Source organism: Anopheles funestus, chromosome 2RL (assembly GCF_943734845.2).
Source record: "Anopheles funestus chromosome 2RL, idAnoFuneDA-416_04, whole genome shotgun sequence".
NCBI lineage: Eukaryota > Metazoa > Arthropoda > Insecta > Diptera > Culicidae > Anopheles > Anopheles funestus.
In genome coordinates this window covers 14,993,903-15,013,415 of record NC_064598.1, presented here as the reverse complement: position 1 = coordinate 15,013,415, position 19,513 = coordinate 14,993,903, and the positions used below count along the sequence as shown (strand labels likewise).

The 19,513-nt window shown below is 43.6% G+C and overlaps 3 protein-coding genes across 4 annotated transcripts in view; 2 read left to right on the top strand and 1 right to left on the bottom strand.

The window, feature by feature from the left end:
* Nucleotides 1-13,522, top strand: part of LOC125764919 (alpha-mannosidase 2) — a 142,915-nt gene extending 129,393 nt beyond the window's left edge. For both annotated transcript variants that reach the window (XM_049429638.1, XM_049429637.1), the window contains exons 4-8: nucleotides 3,520-3,850; nucleotides 6,967-7,059; nucleotides 7,171-7,365; nucleotides 8,112-8,223; nucleotides 8,289-13,522. In XM_049429638.1, the coding sequence (XP_049285595.1) occupies nucleotides 3,520-3,850; nucleotides 6,967-7,059; nucleotides 7,171-7,365; nucleotides 8,112-8,223; nucleotides 8,289-11,137 (3,580 nt within the window). In that variant the 3' untranslated portion in view covers nucleotides 11,138-13,522. The remainder of the gene's footprint in view (nucleotides 1-3,519; nucleotides 3,851-6,966; nucleotides 7,060-7,170; nucleotides 7,366-8,111; nucleotides 8,224-8,288) is intronic.
* A 1,235-nt stretch (nucleotides 13,523-14,757) lies between these two features.
* Nucleotides 14,758-16,521, top strand: LOC125765106 (electron transfer flavoprotein subunit alpha, mitochondrial). The gene is made up of 2 exons (XM_049429985.1): nucleotides 14,758-14,927; nucleotides 15,190-16,521. The coding sequence occupies exons 1-2, from the start codon at nucleotides 14,883-14,885 to the stop codon at nucleotides 16,141-16,143; spliced, it is 999 nt and encodes a 332-aa protein (XP_049285942.1). The 5' UTR covers nucleotides 14,758-14,882; the 3' UTR covers nucleotides 16,144-16,521.
* LOC125764837 (putative inner dynein arm light chain, axonemal) lies at nucleotides 16,416-17,496 on the bottom strand. Its single transcript, XM_049429456.1, has 2 exons — nucleotides 16,568-17,496; nucleotides 16,416-16,451 (listed from the first exon to the last, which is right to left on the bottom strand). Exons 1-2 carry the CDS (start codon nucleotides 17,285-17,287, stop codon nucleotides 16,416-16,418), a joined length of 756 nt encoding a protein of 251 aa, XP_049285413.1. The 5' UTR covers nucleotides 17,288-17,496.
* Nucleotides 17,497-19,513: the final 2,017 nt, after the last annotated feature.

Genomic DNA, 19,513 nt, shown 5'->3' with positions numbered 1-19,513 from the left:
TATTGTCGAAAAGAGAGTGAGAGAGAGAAAGAAAGGGAAAACGATTCTTGTTACGAGTTCGAAATGGAAGTAAACCTTCGCTGACGAGCGACAGGAGGAGCACGTTCGGGTATGAAAGGGTTCTACCGTTTATTGTTGCGCCTGACGTCGACCGTACGTCATCTCGCGCGTTTGTATCTCCTTTTCGTTGGAAAAAGCTTACGCGTTACGCAGTGGTTTCGGTGCTTTAGGCAACTCGTACACCCCATATTTCGTCCTATCTTGTCCAGCTTCTTGTTTATTTCCATTTCATCTCCAACAAAAAAAAACGATCGCCCCAAAAACACAAAAAAACCTTCGACGCGTGCCTTCCAATACACAATTATACGATACGGAGAACAAAATAAAATACCAAAAAAGCTCATTCATAACGGTTCGCGTGCTTGGCTGAAAACTGTTCAACAAAATTGCATTGGGTAGCTCAGTAGGAATGGTCATAAAATCCACAACAACAGTAGTAGTAGTAGTGTGCCGCAGGCACAAACCTTCAGCCAAACCGGTTCAAAACATGAAACGGAAAATAAAAGCAAAAAAAAAGGAAAGCAATGAATGAACGAACCGCTAGTGTATACATTGAATGTCCTTTGACACCGGTTCGTATCCTTGTCTGGGGAACCAGCCGCCTATACCAACAAACCCTCGCAGGCCATACACTACCAGTGATCAGGGCTGGACGATCCATTTTCCTGTGACGATGTGAGCCGATCCATATATTTTCGCATCATTAAACGCTCATAATAAAATTTCGAATAAAGAAAGCATCTCGACCGGGGTGAAAGGGCATGAGCGGTGGCACACTTTACAGCCACTGCTACACGGTTGCAAGGCGAAATTGTATTCCCTTTTGTTGGTCCTTTTTTTTGTTCTTCTTTCTCCTCGCTCGGTCAACAAATGACAAATTGTGGCAGTAGTAGCCGACGTGCGGATCGTACCATTTTCCACCGAATGGACTGTTATTTCAGCTGTGAGTTGTTTCCCTTTTCCCTCTTTTTTTTTGATAATCAATTTTTAGCAATCAACCAGCTCGAGGGACAGCAAGATTATAAACAGCGCGTTTAAAATAACTCCCTCCTCGATTATTGAACCTTTTCCCCAAGAAGGGGTAGATAGCGATAAAAGCTTTAGCACAAGCTGGAAAAGGATTTCCGATCCAATCGTTATCATTTCACACAATCACTCGCTTCAGTAATACAATCACTGTTTCAGCCAGCTTGGGAACTTAAACTAGAAATGGAAGCAAACCCCCCCGGATTCGCTTACGGCCGCAACTTTACGCACTCTAATTTATCTTTCATACATACTCGTTCGCTGACTAATAAATCCTAATAATCCTTATCTCGCCCACGGATCAACATTTATTCGGCAATCATAGCGAGAAGAAAAGCTGCCCCATAAATGACACACAAGCACTCAAACAACGGAGCAAAAATACACACACACACATTCAAGCAAAAGGAAAAGTTTGAGCGAAAGTCATCACCGAACAAAAGGGGAAAATAAAAGTAAAAAGGGAAAAGGATGAAAGTTTATGAAATTTTATGGAATGTCATCAAAAATTACTATCCAAACGACAAAAAAAAGGATCGTTCCTTCGTGTGTACTGGTTTCTCCCTTTCTCTCTCTCTCTCTCTCTCTCTCTCTTTCTCTCTTTCTCTCTCTTTTTTCGGTTGTAATTTTCTCCAAAAGAAAGTTTGTCGGAATATTTTTTTGTTTTGTTTTGTTTGCCTTTCTGCTTATATTTACTGGCAGCTGAGTTAAGGTCGACTCGTTATCCTTGCAACTCCGTCTGCCATCCGTTCGAGGATCCTTGCACGCTTGATAGGATTGATAGTGCCCCGAATAACGAGATGAAACGGACTGGCCGAGCATGAATTTTTGCCAAAAGTTATAACACCTTCCCAAAGCGGAACGGAAACGAAAAACAACGAGCAACAGTAAGGGGAAGGACCTAAGGTATTAAACTAGCCTCCAGCTAGCAACCCGGAGTGACTTTATCACTCTCGTACCGGAACCAGCGAATGCTTGTGTGTGTGTGTGGGGTGATGATGGAAGGTTTCTGCGTACATTAATACAACTTTAGCAGCTCGTATCAATTGTGTGACTTGACGGTAGTTGCATGATTAATAAACTTCCTCTACAAATATCGCCCAATTCTGACAGTTGTCGAATGTCTCAGTACACTCTCAAGGTCATTTGAGAGGAATATTTTAATCACTAAACGAGTACGACACACGATCAAATATTTTCCTTTCAGAACAAAAAGTACATTTACAACACGATTGTTAAACTAGAAAATTAATTCATTGCATTCCGGACTCTCGCTTCCAAACCTCTACTCCGTTGTCATCCTTACACTACCAATGAGTACTTCCGACCGAGAAAATGTGCCTCATTTCACAAAACGATTGTACTTGAATGTTTTGAAGTGCTTCACACTTGTCCATAGCGTAACGTTGCGTCGGTATGTCTTTTAGCCGACCGGCTCTGTACCCTTTTTCAAAGTTAGGCCTACCCGGTGAGATGGGGTCTCCTCCTCCAACCATTGCTGGTACTACATTCGAACATTTAAAACTCGCAGATCGTAATGGAACCACCAACCCAGACGAACAATCAACCAGAACCAGTTGGGAATGAATTTGAAAACCGGAAGCTTGTAGCAGCAATGGGCTTTTGTGACAGCGGACAACAATCAAAAGAGCATCCACACGACCGCACGACGATCTCCGATGACTACCAAGCACTAGCACTAGGTTTGGGGCCACCTTTTGCCGGGTGTGTCTTCTCATTGTCATTGTTCATTGAGGGTCTGGCATGCGTGGAGGAGGAGAGAGTTGGGGAGGAACTGAATAGCAAAATGGTACGAGTTCTCCATCGTTGGTGGTTGGAATGAATTCGCATGAGAACCTTGCATAAAACCACCATTCCTCCCCGCCAAATTCGGATGCTACTTCAAACCGTCCAATGAATAGTTTTCGGAAGTGACTTCGTACATGACTTCGGAGCATGTGTATGTGGGCGGCGTACAACCCCGTTTTGCGAGATGCCAATAATATGCAAATCATTTGAAGTTACTTGCTCACTCCGTCTCTCTCTCTCTTTTCGGGGGAAATGCTTTTGTCTGCCCAAGAACGGAACGGACACCACACTCATATAATTACGCCAGGAGAGAATGAATTTGAATATTGGCATCACGGGTACACTAGCACTCCATCCCATCACCACAGTTCCGGGCGGGGGTGGGTTTTCCGACAAATGACCATGACAAATAATGCAATAACATCAGGCCCTTGTCTTCTGATGCAATTCTACCACAAAAACCCTGCTACGAGATGAGGTCATGGTAGCAATTTATCCTGATTTTCCTTCTTTTTTTACTTTGTTGTCCTTCTCTTGTACTTCTGTTACAATAACCTTTTCCCGCCATAATTCTCACTCTAGCCGAATTGTGTTCTAACATGGATGTCCTCTTTCACAACACAGATCGAATGGACACCATACGGGGCCGAATGCAAATCACTCGTGGCACAGCTGGTTACGGAGCAGCCTGAACTCGATCGGTGGCGGTGGTCCTGCGGCCGGCAATCGACAGCAGCGCATCGCCAATCGTGTAGGTGATAATGTGCGAGGAGATTCAGCCGATACGGACGACAGTGGTGGAACCGATGCAGACGATGGTGGCGGCGGTGGTGGTGGTGGTAGTGATACTGGACCCTTGCCCCGTTTCGGTAGCCGATGGGACGAGTGCAACGCGCTGGAGGAAGCATCGACCGATATCACCACCGTGGACGAGTATGGAAAATTCGATTTTCAGGTAAGCTGATCCCCAACCTCCGCTCTGCGTGACTACTTTACATCAGGTAGAAAAAGTTGAAGTTGTGGGGCGAGAGATGATTGTGAAGATTGTCCTTTAATCACTTCGATTTCTTATTAGTACGCTCAACGTCCTCGGGTGCTGTCTGCCTACCATTCCGACCATTCCCCCAATTGAGACCCAATTCTATATGCAAATGTGTTGCGGGGGGCAGACACTCGAGTCGGCAAGAGTGTGAGGAAAATATTCATATATGCGCATAATATTCATAGCATTGCCACACGAAACGAGGCACACGGGGTGAGAAAGAAATGGGGCATGAGCTATGTGTACGGGACACATCATACGACTCATCACACGAACAGCGCTGGTGGCTGTTAGATTGTGTGTGCGCAGATCGTACGGTTTGAGAGTGTCATCTGGAGTTTGTCTTTTTTTTTGTCGTTGCTTCTTTCTTTTTATGAAATTGCTCGCAATCTTACGCCACTAAGTGTGTGTGTGTGTGTGTATGTTAAACATGGCTGTCAGCAAGATTACCGGTACTATGTGGTAAAGTACAGTGCAAGATTTAGATTGCATGATAAGCCTACCCCGTGGTGGATGAAACCTTCGCTATCAACAGAATCCTCATTATACGTACGCTTTTAAAACTTTCAACAGAATTCCCATGAGAGCAAAGGTTTTTCTTTAATAGAAACATTCAGAAGAAATTGAGTTATTAGATAATATATATTTCACGTAACATGGATTTTGGTTTAATGAATAAAATGTACAGTAGTGGTTATTAATATAAGACCATTTATGAAAAAAAAATTAACTTCATATTATTATATTAAAACTTTTTTTTTATTTTCAATTATAATTGCTTACTGTACTATATGACGGGTGTTAATTATAAAAATCCAATTGACAATATGGTCACTTTCATCACAAAAATACCCGTAGACAAGCTTGAAGAACAATTTAAGCTAATTTATTATATTTGGTGGGATTATCTGCATATCGTTCATTATGAGTTGCCATCATAGGAATGTTCGGTCGGTTAATGCGTTCAATTTAATTACCGTGAGATGAAACAAAAACCACTTTGAATAACAAAAATCATTACTATCGACGAACAATTCCACATAATTATTTTGATGTGTAAAATTGTAATTCAATGACAACGGATTCATAATTTCATTAGCTGTACATATAAAAGCAATAGGTAGTACTTTCACCACACATTGCTTTTATAAGCAAATGAACAGAAAACATCGAACGGGATGGAGTTTCCTGTTCCCACACTTGGATGCAACTGACAGGAGAAGGAATTCATTAAGATGAATTTAATTGATGGAGATGGGTCCTATCAGCTCCGGCTGGCAGGATATAACCTTGGAGTGCACTCGTCACGACCAGCCCAGGCAGTCCTAGTGACCGCAACGTTGCGGACATTATAAAACGAACGACCGAGGAAACCACTCCAACCGTAGGAAGGATAGTCCATTGTACTAAAGCTACGAGAACGAACGATTTTTATCCACGGTTCAATGTCGAAAGCTCTAGGTCTATACACTGACAGATTCGGTCTTCAACCATGGATACAACACCCAACCATCGGGCACATTGGAAAGGACCATAATACGGTTCACGCACAGCGTACTCGGTTAGCGAATGTGGTCGGCCAAGTTTAAACTTTCACGACCACAATTGTTGTACTCGTTTGTACCGTGTGTTGGCGCTTGTACAGTCCAGTGGGTTTGGTTTTGTGGTTTGACTCAGGTCAGGAAAAACTAGGGAACGTTACTTGGGAGCTCAATGCACACTGAAGTTGGTTTGTGGTGTGGTACACGATTGTACATAATTCGCCGATGGAATTTGGAAGAAAGCAGATAACACCATCCTTTCCCTAGACCTACAAAAGGTTAACGAGTTACAGAGAATTTACGTTAATTTGAATCATTTATTTGAATTATTAAAATTTTTAATTTTGCTTTAAGGTTGAATTTCTTACTGCGTTAATTTTGAATGTGTGTGTTAAATGTAATAATCGATTTAAACAATTAAAATTTCCAAAAAAAGAATCACAACTTCTGGAAAATTTATTTTAAGCGTTCATTTAAATTTCAATTACTCCATATCGCATCTTCCATACGAGTTATGTACGGGATATGACATCATTTATCATAATGTAGCACATGTCTACCACAAGCAGACACACATTACGCTTGATAATTGACTCGCAACAAATGGGCTCCCCAACATTCAAATCGCAGCATAATGTGAAGTGCATGCAAATCGGACAGTGAAGCGAATTGAATGACTGACGAGAGTTATGCCAGGATTGACTGGAAACAATTAAATGCTTTTTTTTTATTCCAAGTTCCATTTCCCATCACGGCTTTCCCAGCTTTTTCCTCATCCTTACACCGGGTGAGAACATTTTAGTGTGCGATGCGCTTCAAACAATTAGCATCCCGCCAGGAGATTCGAGCTTTGGCCGAGACCGTCGGGTGCTGGATCCATCGGTTTGCCTCCACGGCATATGCTACATCGCATCTAAATAATCTGTACGATCAAGCAAGTACCCGCTTTCGATTGCTCGCTAATTGCCGGCACAGTGTTCAAGTGGTTATTACATCGGTAAATCATGAGTTTCGTGGTGGTGATGAAGTCGATCGTTAAATGGGTTAAACGTTTTGCGACCGTTTAGCTGCCAATTTTGCAATCGTATGCTCGTCAACGGTTACGATTGCGATGCGGTTCGTATCACATGGGAAAACGGTCTCTATATGTATCGCTCAAATATACTGAATGGCCATTGGAAGTTTGTATAATGGCGGCCTATTTAAATCGAAACAGCTGTTACTTAGTGTACAGTTTGTATCACTAGATATGTGTCTTTACATTTTGTTGAAAAAATATTATCTTTTTTTTAAGTTTATTACAAGAGAAAAGGTTGATTTAAAATCTTTTATATACAACCTCTTCTACTAAATGGCAAACATGAATTCCTTACATTACAAACTTCCCGTTCTCCTCCCAAATAATTAGCCCTAGGAAAAAGACATGAATCTTCCACATTTGAATCTTTTCAACTAACTGTGTATCATTTTTTGCTCCTCTTCCCATAGCCCGAATGGATGAAAACGAAGGAATACTGGGACAAGGATTTCGAAACGCGCTATGAAAAGCTGCAAAAGGACCCGAAAAGGCCACCGCTAAAGGTAAAGAAACATTCACGTGACAAATGTGTTTCATAATACTTCACCTTTTGACTATCGAATTCAATGGTTTTCCATTTTCTTTCCATTCACCCCGCACACACACACACACAGATTGTGGTGGTGCCACATTCCCACAACGATCCGGGCTGGTTGAAAACGTTCGTCAACTACTTCCAGTCGGATTCGCGCCAAATTCTCAACCTCGCCGTCACCAAAATGCCCGAGTACAGCAACATGTCGTTCATCTGGAGCGAAATTAGCTTCCTGCAGCTATGGTGGGATCAGGCACATCCGACCAAACAGCGGGTAAGTGAAGAGAGAGTTTGAGAGAGTGTCAGCTGTTTAGGCTACGGCTTTTGTTGCATGTGCATCGGTTAATCTACCGCTCGGAATCTGTGACCTAATGGAACGAACTAGTCCGACGGGGATGGTTCTATGTAGCACACTGCACGGTACAAGTTTATGGACATGAGTAGGCCAAAGATAAGGGAAAGGAAGAGCACCAAATTTCACCTAACCACTATCATAATCACTATCAGCTCCATTCGCAATTATGCCTCATCGCTTCATTTTGTCTCTTCTTGTATACAACGAATGGTAGCTTAAAGTTAGCTTTAAATATCCGTAGGAACCTTTAACTCTGTGTATACAGAGTTCGCCCGTAGTGCGTTAAGTCAAATTCCAGGAAGAAAAAAATAATTTATTTAAACCTAATTATTCTCAGTTTGGTCGACCTTTTCGTCCGGATTACTCTCATTTTAAAATGAATTGATTTTTTTTTTGTAATACAACCACTAGAGACATGTTCTACGCATAACGTTGTTATTTTGGTTCGTTTCGCTCAATACAATTTAATACGAATATTCGACGAAATGGTTTTTGCATCAAATGTCACAGACGTTAACTGGAACGGAATTAAAATCCTATGTGAAATGTGTATCATTTTCCTTGTTTTCTCAAAATTTCTTCGTCTTTCTATTAAACAAAGTTGATCGCCGTTTAATCTCTCCACTTACTGCAAACTTTAATGTCATTCATCATTTCAATTGCAGATATTAAAGAAATTGGTTCAATCGGGACGGCTAGAAATCACGACCGGAGGTTGGGTTATGACGGATGAAGCCAATGCACATCTGTACGCGATGGTTGATCAACTAATTGAAGGTAAGCAGCAGCAAACACGGGGGCTTTGTGACAACCATTCCTTACACATCTTCCTCAACTTGCAGGACACCAGTGGGTTAAGGCAAACCTCAACGTAACACCGAAAACGGGCTGGAGTATTGATCCGTTTGGACATGGCAGTACCGTACCGTACCTGTTGGCAGCATCCGGCTTTAAGGGTACGATCATTCAACGGATTCATTACGCCTGGAAGCAGTGGTTCGCCCGCCATCGGTACGGTGATTTCCTATGGGCGCCATATTGGAAAAGTTCGTCCAACAGTGCGAGCGATCATACGATGCTAACGCACAACATGCCATTCGACATCTACTCGATCAAGCATTCGTGCGGACCGCATCCATTCATCTGTCTGAACTTTGACTTCCGCAAAATCCCTGGGGAATACACGGAATATTCAATCAAGGCACAGTTTATCACACCGGAAAACATCGAAGCTAAGGCGGATCTGCTGATGGAGCAGTATTCCCGCACGGCCTCCCTATTTCCACACAATGTGGCACTCATCCCGGTGGGAGACGACTTCCGGTACAACAAGGAGAAGGAAATGGAGCAACAGTACACCAACTACAAGAAGCTGATCGATTACATCAACGAACATCGGCAGAAGTACAATGCGGAAATAAGCTTCGGCACACCGGTCGATTACTTCAATGCCATTCGTGAACGGTACGATCGGTTCCCGACACTCAAGGGTGACTTCTTCGTGTATGCCGACATTTTCAACGAGGGTCGGCCAGCGTACTGGTCCGGCTACTTCACAACGCGCCCTTATTACAAGATCCTCAGCCGCGAGCTCGAACACAATCTGCGCAGTCTGGAGATTCTGTTTACGATCGCGTTCAACCGAGCGCGACAAACCAGCAGTTCGAATGCGTTCAAAATTTACGAAAAGAACTACGAAAAGATGATTCTGGCACGGCGCAATCTTGGTCTGTTTCAGCATCACGATGCCATTACCGGTACGTCGAAAGCGAACGTAATGCGCGACTACGCCTTGCGGCTGTTCGAGAGCATACAGGACACGGTAAAGCTGCAGGAGAAAACGATCGAGCTGCTGGTACAGCGGAAACCGCTCGATCAGCAGCACGGTTTCCTGATCGGGGAGCTTGAGAGGGACAACTTCGGCAAGTTGCCACGCAAAACGCCCATCATCGTGACGGAGGGTCGCAGCACGGACTTTATCGTGTACAACGCACTCGCCCAGGAACGGCTGGAGGTCGTCACGATACGTACATTAACGCCACGCGTGAAGATTCTGGACGCGGGCGGCAAAACTGTCGACATCCAGATCAACCCGGTGTGGAACATTACGGAGACGTCGTACACGTCGCGAAAGATTGTACCCTCGGACAAGGAGTACGAGGTGATGTTTGTCGCACGGTTGGCACCACTTTCGCTGACCACGTACACGGCCGCTTACGATGAGGACGGTTACCAGGGCAAGATGGCTACGCTGTACTGTACGGAGTGTCAGGACGAGAAGACGAAGGCGTTCGAGGTTCGCAGCAAACAGCCGGGTGACATTCAGCTGGAGAACTATAAAATGCGCCTACTGTTTGACGAGCAGAGCGGATTCCTGAAGTCAGTCACGAAGAAACATATGGGCAAACAAATCCAGTGCGCTATCAAGTTTGCGGCGTACAAGAGTGCTCAGTTCCATTCTGGTGCGTATCTCTTCAAAACCGATCCGGAGCAGCGTAACTCCGAGAAGGACGTATTGGAGCAGTACGGTGATCTAACCATTCTCATCACATCCGGCCCGCTGGCAAGTGATGTGACTGCCATTTATGGACCGTTCCTAGCGCACACGGTGCGTATCTACAACTCGAACAGTGTGCTCGACAGTGCGATCTACATCGAAAACGATATCGACTTCGAAGCACCACCAAAGAACCGAGAAACTGAGCTGTTTATGCGATTCGTGACGGATATTGAGAATGGAGCGAGTGAAAATCCGGAATTTTACTCCGACCTGAACGGATTCCAGTACCAGAAGCGTGTGAAAGTGTCAGCAATCGGAGTGGAAGGAAACTATTTCCCTATTACCTCCGGGGCTTTCATACAGGACGATCGTATGCGTCTAACGCTCCTAACAACGCATGCGCAGGGTGCGGCAAGCTTAGAACCGGGCCAACTCGAGGTAATGCTCGATCGACGCACCCTGTATGACGATTATCGGGGAATGGGTGAAGGTGTCATCGATAGCCGCCTGACGAGGCATCGGTTCTGGTTGACGCTGGAAACTATCGATACACCAACGGCAGCTCAACCGGATCCTCCACCGGCATCGAACGTTAACGAGGAACAGAAGCCAAATGCCGATCCTTACCAGCTGCCTAGCATCTTTGCTAACGCGCTAGCAAACGGGCTGAACTATCCAGCCAACTTGTTCATCGTGGAGCGTTACGACGAAAGCAACCAGCTGGAGTTGAACCGAGCGGTGCGCCTTCTGCGGGTACAGTTCCCGTGCGATCTGCACATGCTCAATCTGCGCACGCTCACCGAGAGCAACTTGCCACTGTTCCCGTCCAGCTCGTCGCTGCTGGTGTTACAACGGCAAGGTTACAGCTGTCGAATAGGAGGTGACGAAATGATCGGTCACTTCTGCGGTAACGGTAGTAGTAGTAGCAGTAGTAGCGGTGGTGGTGGTGGTGCCGGTAGCAGTACCAGCAATCCTGCCAAAAGCGCATTCATTGACGGTGGCGATGGTAATGAACTCGACCACCGTCAGACGGAAGTGCGAGAACTGCAACTTTTCCGACGGTTACGGATCGAAACGATCCAGGCAACCTCACTGACGGGGTTACATCCGGGCGAGCGTATCACCACATTCACCGACATCTATCTCGAACCGATGGAACTCAAAACATACAATCTTACGTTTGCGAAGTAGGGAAACCAGGGATAGACCCCTCCGGGGGGCCCCCAAACGTTAACAAAAACGGGATGGCCGAATATTATGGACATCCCATCAAACTACTCATTTCAAGCATTCCACACCGTAAGGGAACTCCCAAAAAGGAAACCCTTTGGAACGATCTTCAGCTTCATCGATCAGGACGATACACAGCAACAGGAAAACCTCTTCTAATACTGTCGTGTGTTTGTATCCATGTTCAAGTAGTCAACATTTAAGAGAAGAGTATGAAGTAAAATATTACCACAGAAGATGGCACGCTGCCATCTTGGATGAATCTCAAGACAACGATGATCCATGTTTGACGGATTGGATGAAGCTCTCTAACAAAATATCCCACACACACAGTTTCTATCTCACCCCGAATTGTCCCTTATCTCTCAATGTTTCTCTTCCTATCACGGATGGCTAATTTTACGCGATCTTCTGTTGTGCGTTATAAGTAAAACTCGCGTTGCTAGAAGGAATACACACGCAACAGCAACATCAACTCGAACACATTACTATTCTCTCTCAGACGCCTGTCCTCTGGCCTGTTGTTTATCCTTTTAAGAAAACAAAAGACAATGCCCTGTCGCGTAGAAAGGTATGATGTTAAAAGGGCAGCTCCATAAGCTCCACTCTCGATGGGGAACGGGGAGTTTAGTGTAATTTATGTAACGTTTAGGATAGTAACGGAAAAGAGTGCGAGAGTGCGGCGCCAATAGGGATGATGAATGATGAAGGTTACGCAGGAGGCAACTTAAAGGATAGTAGGCAAGTTATTCAAATGAAAACAAACAAAAAACAGCAAACAACAACAAAAAACCCAATCGTACACTAATTAAATGCACGTGGTAGACGTTAGACACAACATACACTTAGTGAATCAAAACATTATCGACTAAACAGTGGGTGTGGGAATACTTTAGTAGGAATTCAGAAAAGGGGAAAAAAGATGCAAAACCTGGCAAGGGTAACAAAGTAACAGAGCGAATGGGGGTTGGGGCCAGGATGATAGGGGACATATAGGATGACAAGTAGGTGAATATGATAGAATAGATGAAATGTAAATGGGCGTACAATGGAACAGATTCAGAGTTGCAGAGGAGATGGAACTAACATAGGCTAATGCTAGAATTAATGCATTCGTGCGCTGCCAAGACCATTGGCCGATTGGTAAAGCGTCCTTGAGCTGGTTTATAGTTATACATCCTCAGTGTCCTATGTTTTAAATTTTCCACCACGACATTGAGTGGGGAATTAGTTTTTCAATTTAAAAAGACGACCCCCGCAATAACGTAAAACGCGCATGGGAAGCCCCGTTACCTCTCTAATCTGTTTTGTCCTCATTCCAAAAAAAAACAAGGAGTATATAGATCGTGTCACTAGTTCGAATAGATGAGTGCGCATTTTCCTTTCTGCTGCTTTACACTAATCATTCAAACTGTACAAAATGCTGGTACTGGTAGTATTATTGGCAAACCAACTTCACTGTAGCGTAGCGTGATTGGACGCTTTGTTTCGCCGATTATAATTTGTATTCTTCCATCGAGCTCACTATTTTGTGCAATGGAAAGCTGTGCTTTTTTTTCTCTCGTTAAATTATATTTTTTTAAATTAGAAATGGAATAAGTAGTTCTACGTTAATCTCGAGCTTTGTTCCGTTTGATGGTCGATCTCGCGCACCACCTTCCTATCATTATTACGTCCGTAATTTGTTGAACTGGATAAAAAAACAAATTTAAACAAAAAGAAAACACTATAGCGCAATTGTTGTTACTCTCTTTACTAAAAAGCATTAATGATTTCCACCTCGACAAGAGGAGATAGTATGGTAAAAATGGCTAGGCTTATGAAATGACGAAGATATTGTACATTTAGTAAAGGAATATGCACGTGTGCATCAATTACAGGTGCGGCTAGTGGTTTATACCAGTAAATGCTGATAAAGCGCGATCGTGTAGCTGGTGTGAATGTGGCCACAGTTTGTATATGCCGGTTTGCCCGGGGGAATACAAAACGAATGCGAAAAGAGTTTCGTAAATTTCAAACAAAACAAAAAACCTCAACCCTAACGGTATGGCAAAAATACACATACACACACACACACAGGCACAGGTGCATGTTCGTGACGTTTATGACCAGGGGAAACAGGGATCGCACACGTTTCGTTTCGACTCACCCCACAGAAAGTGATCGGGATAAATTTTATTCTAAGCTGTTCTCTACGCCTCCTGATGCCACCTGGCAAATGGCCACCGGTGGTTTGCCCGTGGGTAAGCTAACAAACCAAATTAAGCGAGAAACGATTGTGAATACCAATAATAAAGTTAATGAAGGGTCAAGAGAATGGAAAACATTAAATGATATTTTAACAAGCCCGATGTACACGTTTATTGCGCTGGAAAGAAGGTGTTAAGTTTCTGGTGAGGTGACGAAAAACCTTCGTCGCTTTTCTGTCGTTCAAATCTCCATCGGTCGCTCTATCCTTTCCGATACAATAAGCGATCATTGTTTATATTGATCAATCCTAAACTCTTATTTGCCCTACGCTTGATAGTCAGAGTTGCGTACAGTTAGGTCCAGATAGGATTCTTTCCTGTGTGCGTTATTTCTATCGATGCAATGAAATCACAGGTCCGTTCTAATCTTCAGGCGCTCCTAAAGACCATAAATTCAACATTTTGTCGAACTTTGTTTCTATGAATAAATTATTTACACATTTTATAAATAAATACTACATTAGTGTTGGGTCAAGTAGCTCTTTTGCAAGAGCGAAGCGCACCGCTCTCGCTCTCTAAAGTGTGCGGTGCGCTTGAGGTAGCTCCACACGGAGCGCTGCACACATGAGCGATTGTGCGATGCGCTCCCAGGAGCGATGTTTCGCACCACAAGGAGCGCTTCACGCAGGGGCGATTCCTGCAATACAGCTACCTCTTTTTCCCGTGAGCTGTGCGGGAGCGCGCACTATAAGATGACCGGAACGATTGAAATACCTCTTTCGCTCTTGACCCACTAGCAACAGCCTTAGGAAATTTTCAAATTTTTTGAATTTTTTTATTTTATTTTTTTGTTTTTTATTCTTTTTTTAATTTCAAGCACTATTTAAGTGTAAAGAAACTTATTGCAACAATTTCGCCTTAAAATAAAACAAATTTTTCAATTTTGCTAAATTGCTCAAAAAAAATGGCAAGGGGTAAGCCTTATGAAATTTTCGAGTTGAAATTTTTTTTTAATTTTTTTGTTGTTTTTTAATCTTTTTTTTCTTTTAAAACATTATTTGAGTTAAAAGAAATTTATTGCAACAATTTCGCATTAAAATAAAACAAATTTATTTTTTTTTTGCAAAATTTCCCAAAAGCGCATCGCACAATCGCTCCTGTGTGTAGCGCTGCTTGTGGTGTGTAGCGCTCCGTACGGAGCTACCTCTTTTTCGCGTGGGCTGTGCGGGAGCGCGCACAATAAGACGAGCGGAGCGATTGAGGTACCTCTTTCGCTCTTGACCCAACACTATACTACATTGTGCAAAAAACGCGCAGTGTAAAGGTGCCTTAAGTCAGACTGACTTTTGACAGCTATCAAAACGCAGCTGTCGGGCGAAATTGGTACTTGGGAATTGACCGACGTCAATTGACAACAATTCCATTTAATAAATTCCCCATCCGCAACGTCTGTGATTCTTTTTTTTAACTCTGTTGTTCATTAAGGCTTCTATTTGGTTCCGAAGCAATAGCGCACAATGTTTGCCCGCTGCTCTTCATCGCTCGTACGACCATCGGTTCAGGTAAGATCGCAACGAAACGGCAAAAAAAGGGTCGAAGGTGATTTTTGCATAACATTGCGCGGCGATCAGCAAACGTTTCGCGCATCATCGCGTACCGTGCTTCGCCTTCCGTGTGATGATAACGCGAGATAACGAACCGCTCCATTGCCTCTCCATCGGAAGCGTGCAGACTCGCTGGAAAACTTCCACCTTTGTCCTCAATTGAATTTAATTATATAATTCACACAAGCGCCTTAATATACATTTCGCGTTCTTTCGGCAGGGTTTTCGGCGCTTCCAGAGTACGCTTGTCGTGGCGGAACACAACAATGAGACGCTGAACCCAATCACGGCCAATGCGGTCACGGCGGCTAAGAAGCTTGGCGGTGACGTGACCGTGTTGGTTGCCGGAACAAAAGTTGGTCCCGTTTCGGAAGCGGCCGCCAAGCTGGACGGTGTGAAGAAGGTGTTGGTCGCGGAAGGCGATGCGTACAAGGGTTTGTTGGCGGAATCGCTTACACCGCTCGTGTTGGCTACGCAGGAGCAGTTCAAATTCACACACATCGTAGCTGGAGCGACGGCTTTCGGAAAAGCCGTCCTTCCACACATCGCCGCCAAGCTGGATGTGTCCCCGGTGTCCGACATTATCGGTGTAAAGTCCGCCGATACGTTCGTACGTACGATCTACGCCGGCAATGCTATCCAAACGGTGAAATCGAAAGACCCGGTTAAGGTTATTACGGTGCGCGGTACAAACTTCGAACCGACGGGAGCGGCCGGTAGTGCAGCTGCAATCGAGAAAGCTCCGGCCGGAGACTTTACAAGCAAAACGACCGAATTCGTCAGCCAAGAGCTGACCAAATCCGACCGTCCTTCGCTCACCGCAGCGAAGATCATCGTGTCCGGTGGCCGTGGTATGAAGTCGGGCGACAACTTCAAGATGCTGTACGATCTGGCAGACAAGTGGGGTGCGGCCGTTGGAGCTTCGCGTGCCGCCGTCGATGCCGGGTACGTGCCGAACGATTTGCAGATCGGACAGACGGGTAAAATTGTAGCACCGGAGCTGTACGTTGCTATTGGCATTTCCGGTGCCATCCAGCATCTGGCTGGCATGAAGGACTCGAAAACGATCGTTGCCATCAACAAGGATCCGGAGGCACCGATCTTCCAGGTTGCTGACTACGGTCTGGTGGCCGACCTGTTCAAGGTAGTACCGGAGATGAACGAAAAGTGCTAACGAAGCACCGAAACAACCGCACACCGGACTGTGTTGAGTGAACATGCCAGAACAGCCGTGGACGTGCTCGAATTCGTACAAGCGACTCTCGGCTTGGTGAAGAATTGTTTTAAAGTGTGTTGTATTAGTTATAGGCGCAAAAATTTAGCTACAGTATATAACATATATCGGGCACAAAACAAAAGAAAAAAAAAGACACTATCCGTTTTGTTGGTGGTCTCCGGAGACGCTGTTGAATGTCCACACTGCTGACACAAAACGCGGCACAGTTTCTATTTCTTCGGTGCAATAATTCCTTCCAGTTGGGCCTACAAGAGATTGTGTCCAAAAGCAGGACAAAGAATTGTTAATAAATATGTCCGTTTTTTCCGTACTAAACTAGTGAAATCGAAGCTCCTGTATCGAAGGAGGTCCTAAAGCTTACCTTCAGCTGTGCGTTGGTTTTCTTCAGGAAGGCAATCTCCTCCGAATGTTTCTTCTCCTCGGACGCACGCAGTTCCGCATTCCTTCGTTCGGCCTGATCCGCCTTAATCTTCATATCGCTGATCGAGTTTAGCAGCAGTTCCTTCTCGTGCTCGACCTGCTGTATCTGTTCCTGCAGCTTCTCCTTCCCTTCCTGGGCCTGCAGCGCCTTCCGGATGCCGAACGATACGGAACTACAGTACAGCGTTTCGTACGCTTCCAGTGACATCGCGATCTCGTCTCGTACCCGCAACAGCAACAGACCCCGCTCGGTACAGTTGATGGTAACCTGCCGGATCAGCTCATCGAAGCACTGTGTGTAGAGCTCGCGCCGTACCGGACATATGCCGGTTTCACGTGCCTGCGTTTGCTGGAGACGTGTGTCCAACATTTCCTGCAGATTGATCACATCCTGACGGGTGGCTGGCGTACTGGATACGGTTTGCGTCCACAGTTGACCGTCTTCTTCCCAGGTTTTCGGTGGCAAGATGCAGTTAAGTATTTCTTCTGTCTCGCGGGGACTATCGACAACGACGGCACCACCCGACCCGGGACGGCCTGTTTGTTCTTTCGCTGGTGCTGCATCGCCGGCTGGTTCTCGTTTTTCAACATGCTTCACCACCAGCACCGGATTGTTGTAGCGCACTAGTGTGGTTTGTAGTTCCAGATTCCGATCACCCATTGTTGGTGCGGGTGATGTTCGAAGAGAGAAAGTTTTTCGTCCTTCCGTCGATGACCGCGGTCAACACACTCTGCTTCTATTATTGCTGAAAATGAGGACACCTTACGAATCCTGCGCCAGTGATGGATTGTGCAGAAACCAAACAGTCACATTTGTCTACCATAGCAACCAACATGCTCGGGACTGCGTGTGATAAACAGCAGGTTGCTACGATCAACAGAAATCAACAACTTCAACAAGTTGTACAGGCACTCCGTGTGGTTTTTTAACCTATCGTTGAGCTTATTGTACCTAAATTATCTTTGGTTTCATTCGGCAGTGTTCTTTTGCTGTGTTCTTTAATTTTATAAGCCTTGTTAGTAAAGAAACGGTCGATTGTCGCAACAAAAATGAACGTTTTTCTGATTCTTGGTACCAAGAGAACATGATAAGATGATAACGATTTGCACCGCAATTTGCATACCCTTCTCGGGGCGAAACGAAATACGCACAACTGCTACTTGACCGTAGATGGCGGTAAAAGCAGTACAAAGAAAAGATTCAAATATTGACTAATAGATGGCAGCTAAGTGTGCATTAAATTTAAACGTAGTGCATTTTAGTGACATGTAGATGTCGCTAAAAATAGTCTCACAATTGCAACAGATTTTTCACATTTATTTAAAGTATTATTTGAGTGAAAAGAAACTTATTGAAACAATTTCGCATTAAAATAAAACAAATTTTTAAATTTTGCTAAATTGCTCAAAAAAATGGCAAGGGGTAAGCCTTATGAAATTTTCGAGTTGAATTTTTTTTTGTTATTTTTTATTCTTTTTTTCTTTTAAAACATTATTTGAGTGAAAAGAAGCTCATGGAAACCCATTGGCATAAAAATAAAACAATTTAATTTTTTTTGCAAAATTTCCCAAAAAAATCGTAAGGGGTAAGCCTTATGAAATTTTCGAGTTGAAATTTTTTTTAAATTTTTTTCTGATTTTTTATTCTTTTTTAAATTTAAAGCACTATTTAAGTGAAAAGAAACTTATTGCAACAAATTCCCATCAAAATATATCACATTTAAAATTTTTGCTACATTGCTCAAAAATGAGGAAAATTTTACATTTTCTCAAACAGGGTAAGGAACTTGGTTCCTCGAATAACTTCTGGCACAGACATCTGAGGGCATGGCTGTTCAAGAAGAAAATGTAGCCATTGGTGCCATCTATCGACCACAGGTTAAAGATTGGCGATCCGTTGGATACCGACCGAGTTATAGGCAAAATTTGGAGCAAAATGAGGAAAATTTTACATTTTCTGAAACAGGCTAAGGAACTTGGTTCCTCGAATAACTTCTGGCACAGACATCTTAGGGCATGGCTGTCCAAGAAGAAAATGTAGCCATTGATGCCATCTATCGACCACAGGTTAAAGATTGGCGATCCGTTGGATACCGACCGAGTTATAGGCAAAATTTGGAGCAAAATGAGGAAAATTTTACATTTTCTCAAACAGGGTAAGGAACTTGGTTCCTCGAATAACTTCTGGCACAGACATCTGAGGGCATGGCTGTCCAAGAAGAAAATGTAGCCATTGGTGCCATCTATCGACCACAGGTTAAAGATTGGCGATCCGTTGGATACCGACCGAGTTATAGGCAAAATTTGGTGCAAAAATGAGGAAAATTTTCATTTTTTTCTAATTTTTTGATTTTTTTATTATTTTTCACTTTTTTTTTATTTCAAGCATTATTTGAGTGAAAAGAAACTTATTGAAACCCATTGGCATTAAAATAAAACAATTTAATTTTTTTTGCAAAATTTCCCAAACAAATCGTAAGGGGTAAGCCTTATGAAATTTTCGAGTTGAAATTTTTTTAAATTTTTTTTCTGATTTTTTATTCTTTTTTAAATTTAAAGCACTATTTAAGTGAAAAGAAACTTATTGCAACAAATTCCCATCAAAATATATCACATTTAAAATTTTTGCTACATTGCTCAAAAATGAGGAAAATTTTACATTTTCTGAAACAGGCTAAGGAACTTGGTTCCTCGAATAACTTCTGGCACAGACATCTGAGGGCATGGCTGTCCAAGAAGAAAATGTAGCCATTGATGCCATCTATCGACCACAGGTTAAAGATTGGCGATCCGTTGGATACCGACCGAGTTATAGGCAAAATTTGAAGCAAAATGAGGAAAATTTTACATTTTCTCAAACAGGGTAAGGAACTTGGTTCCTCGAATA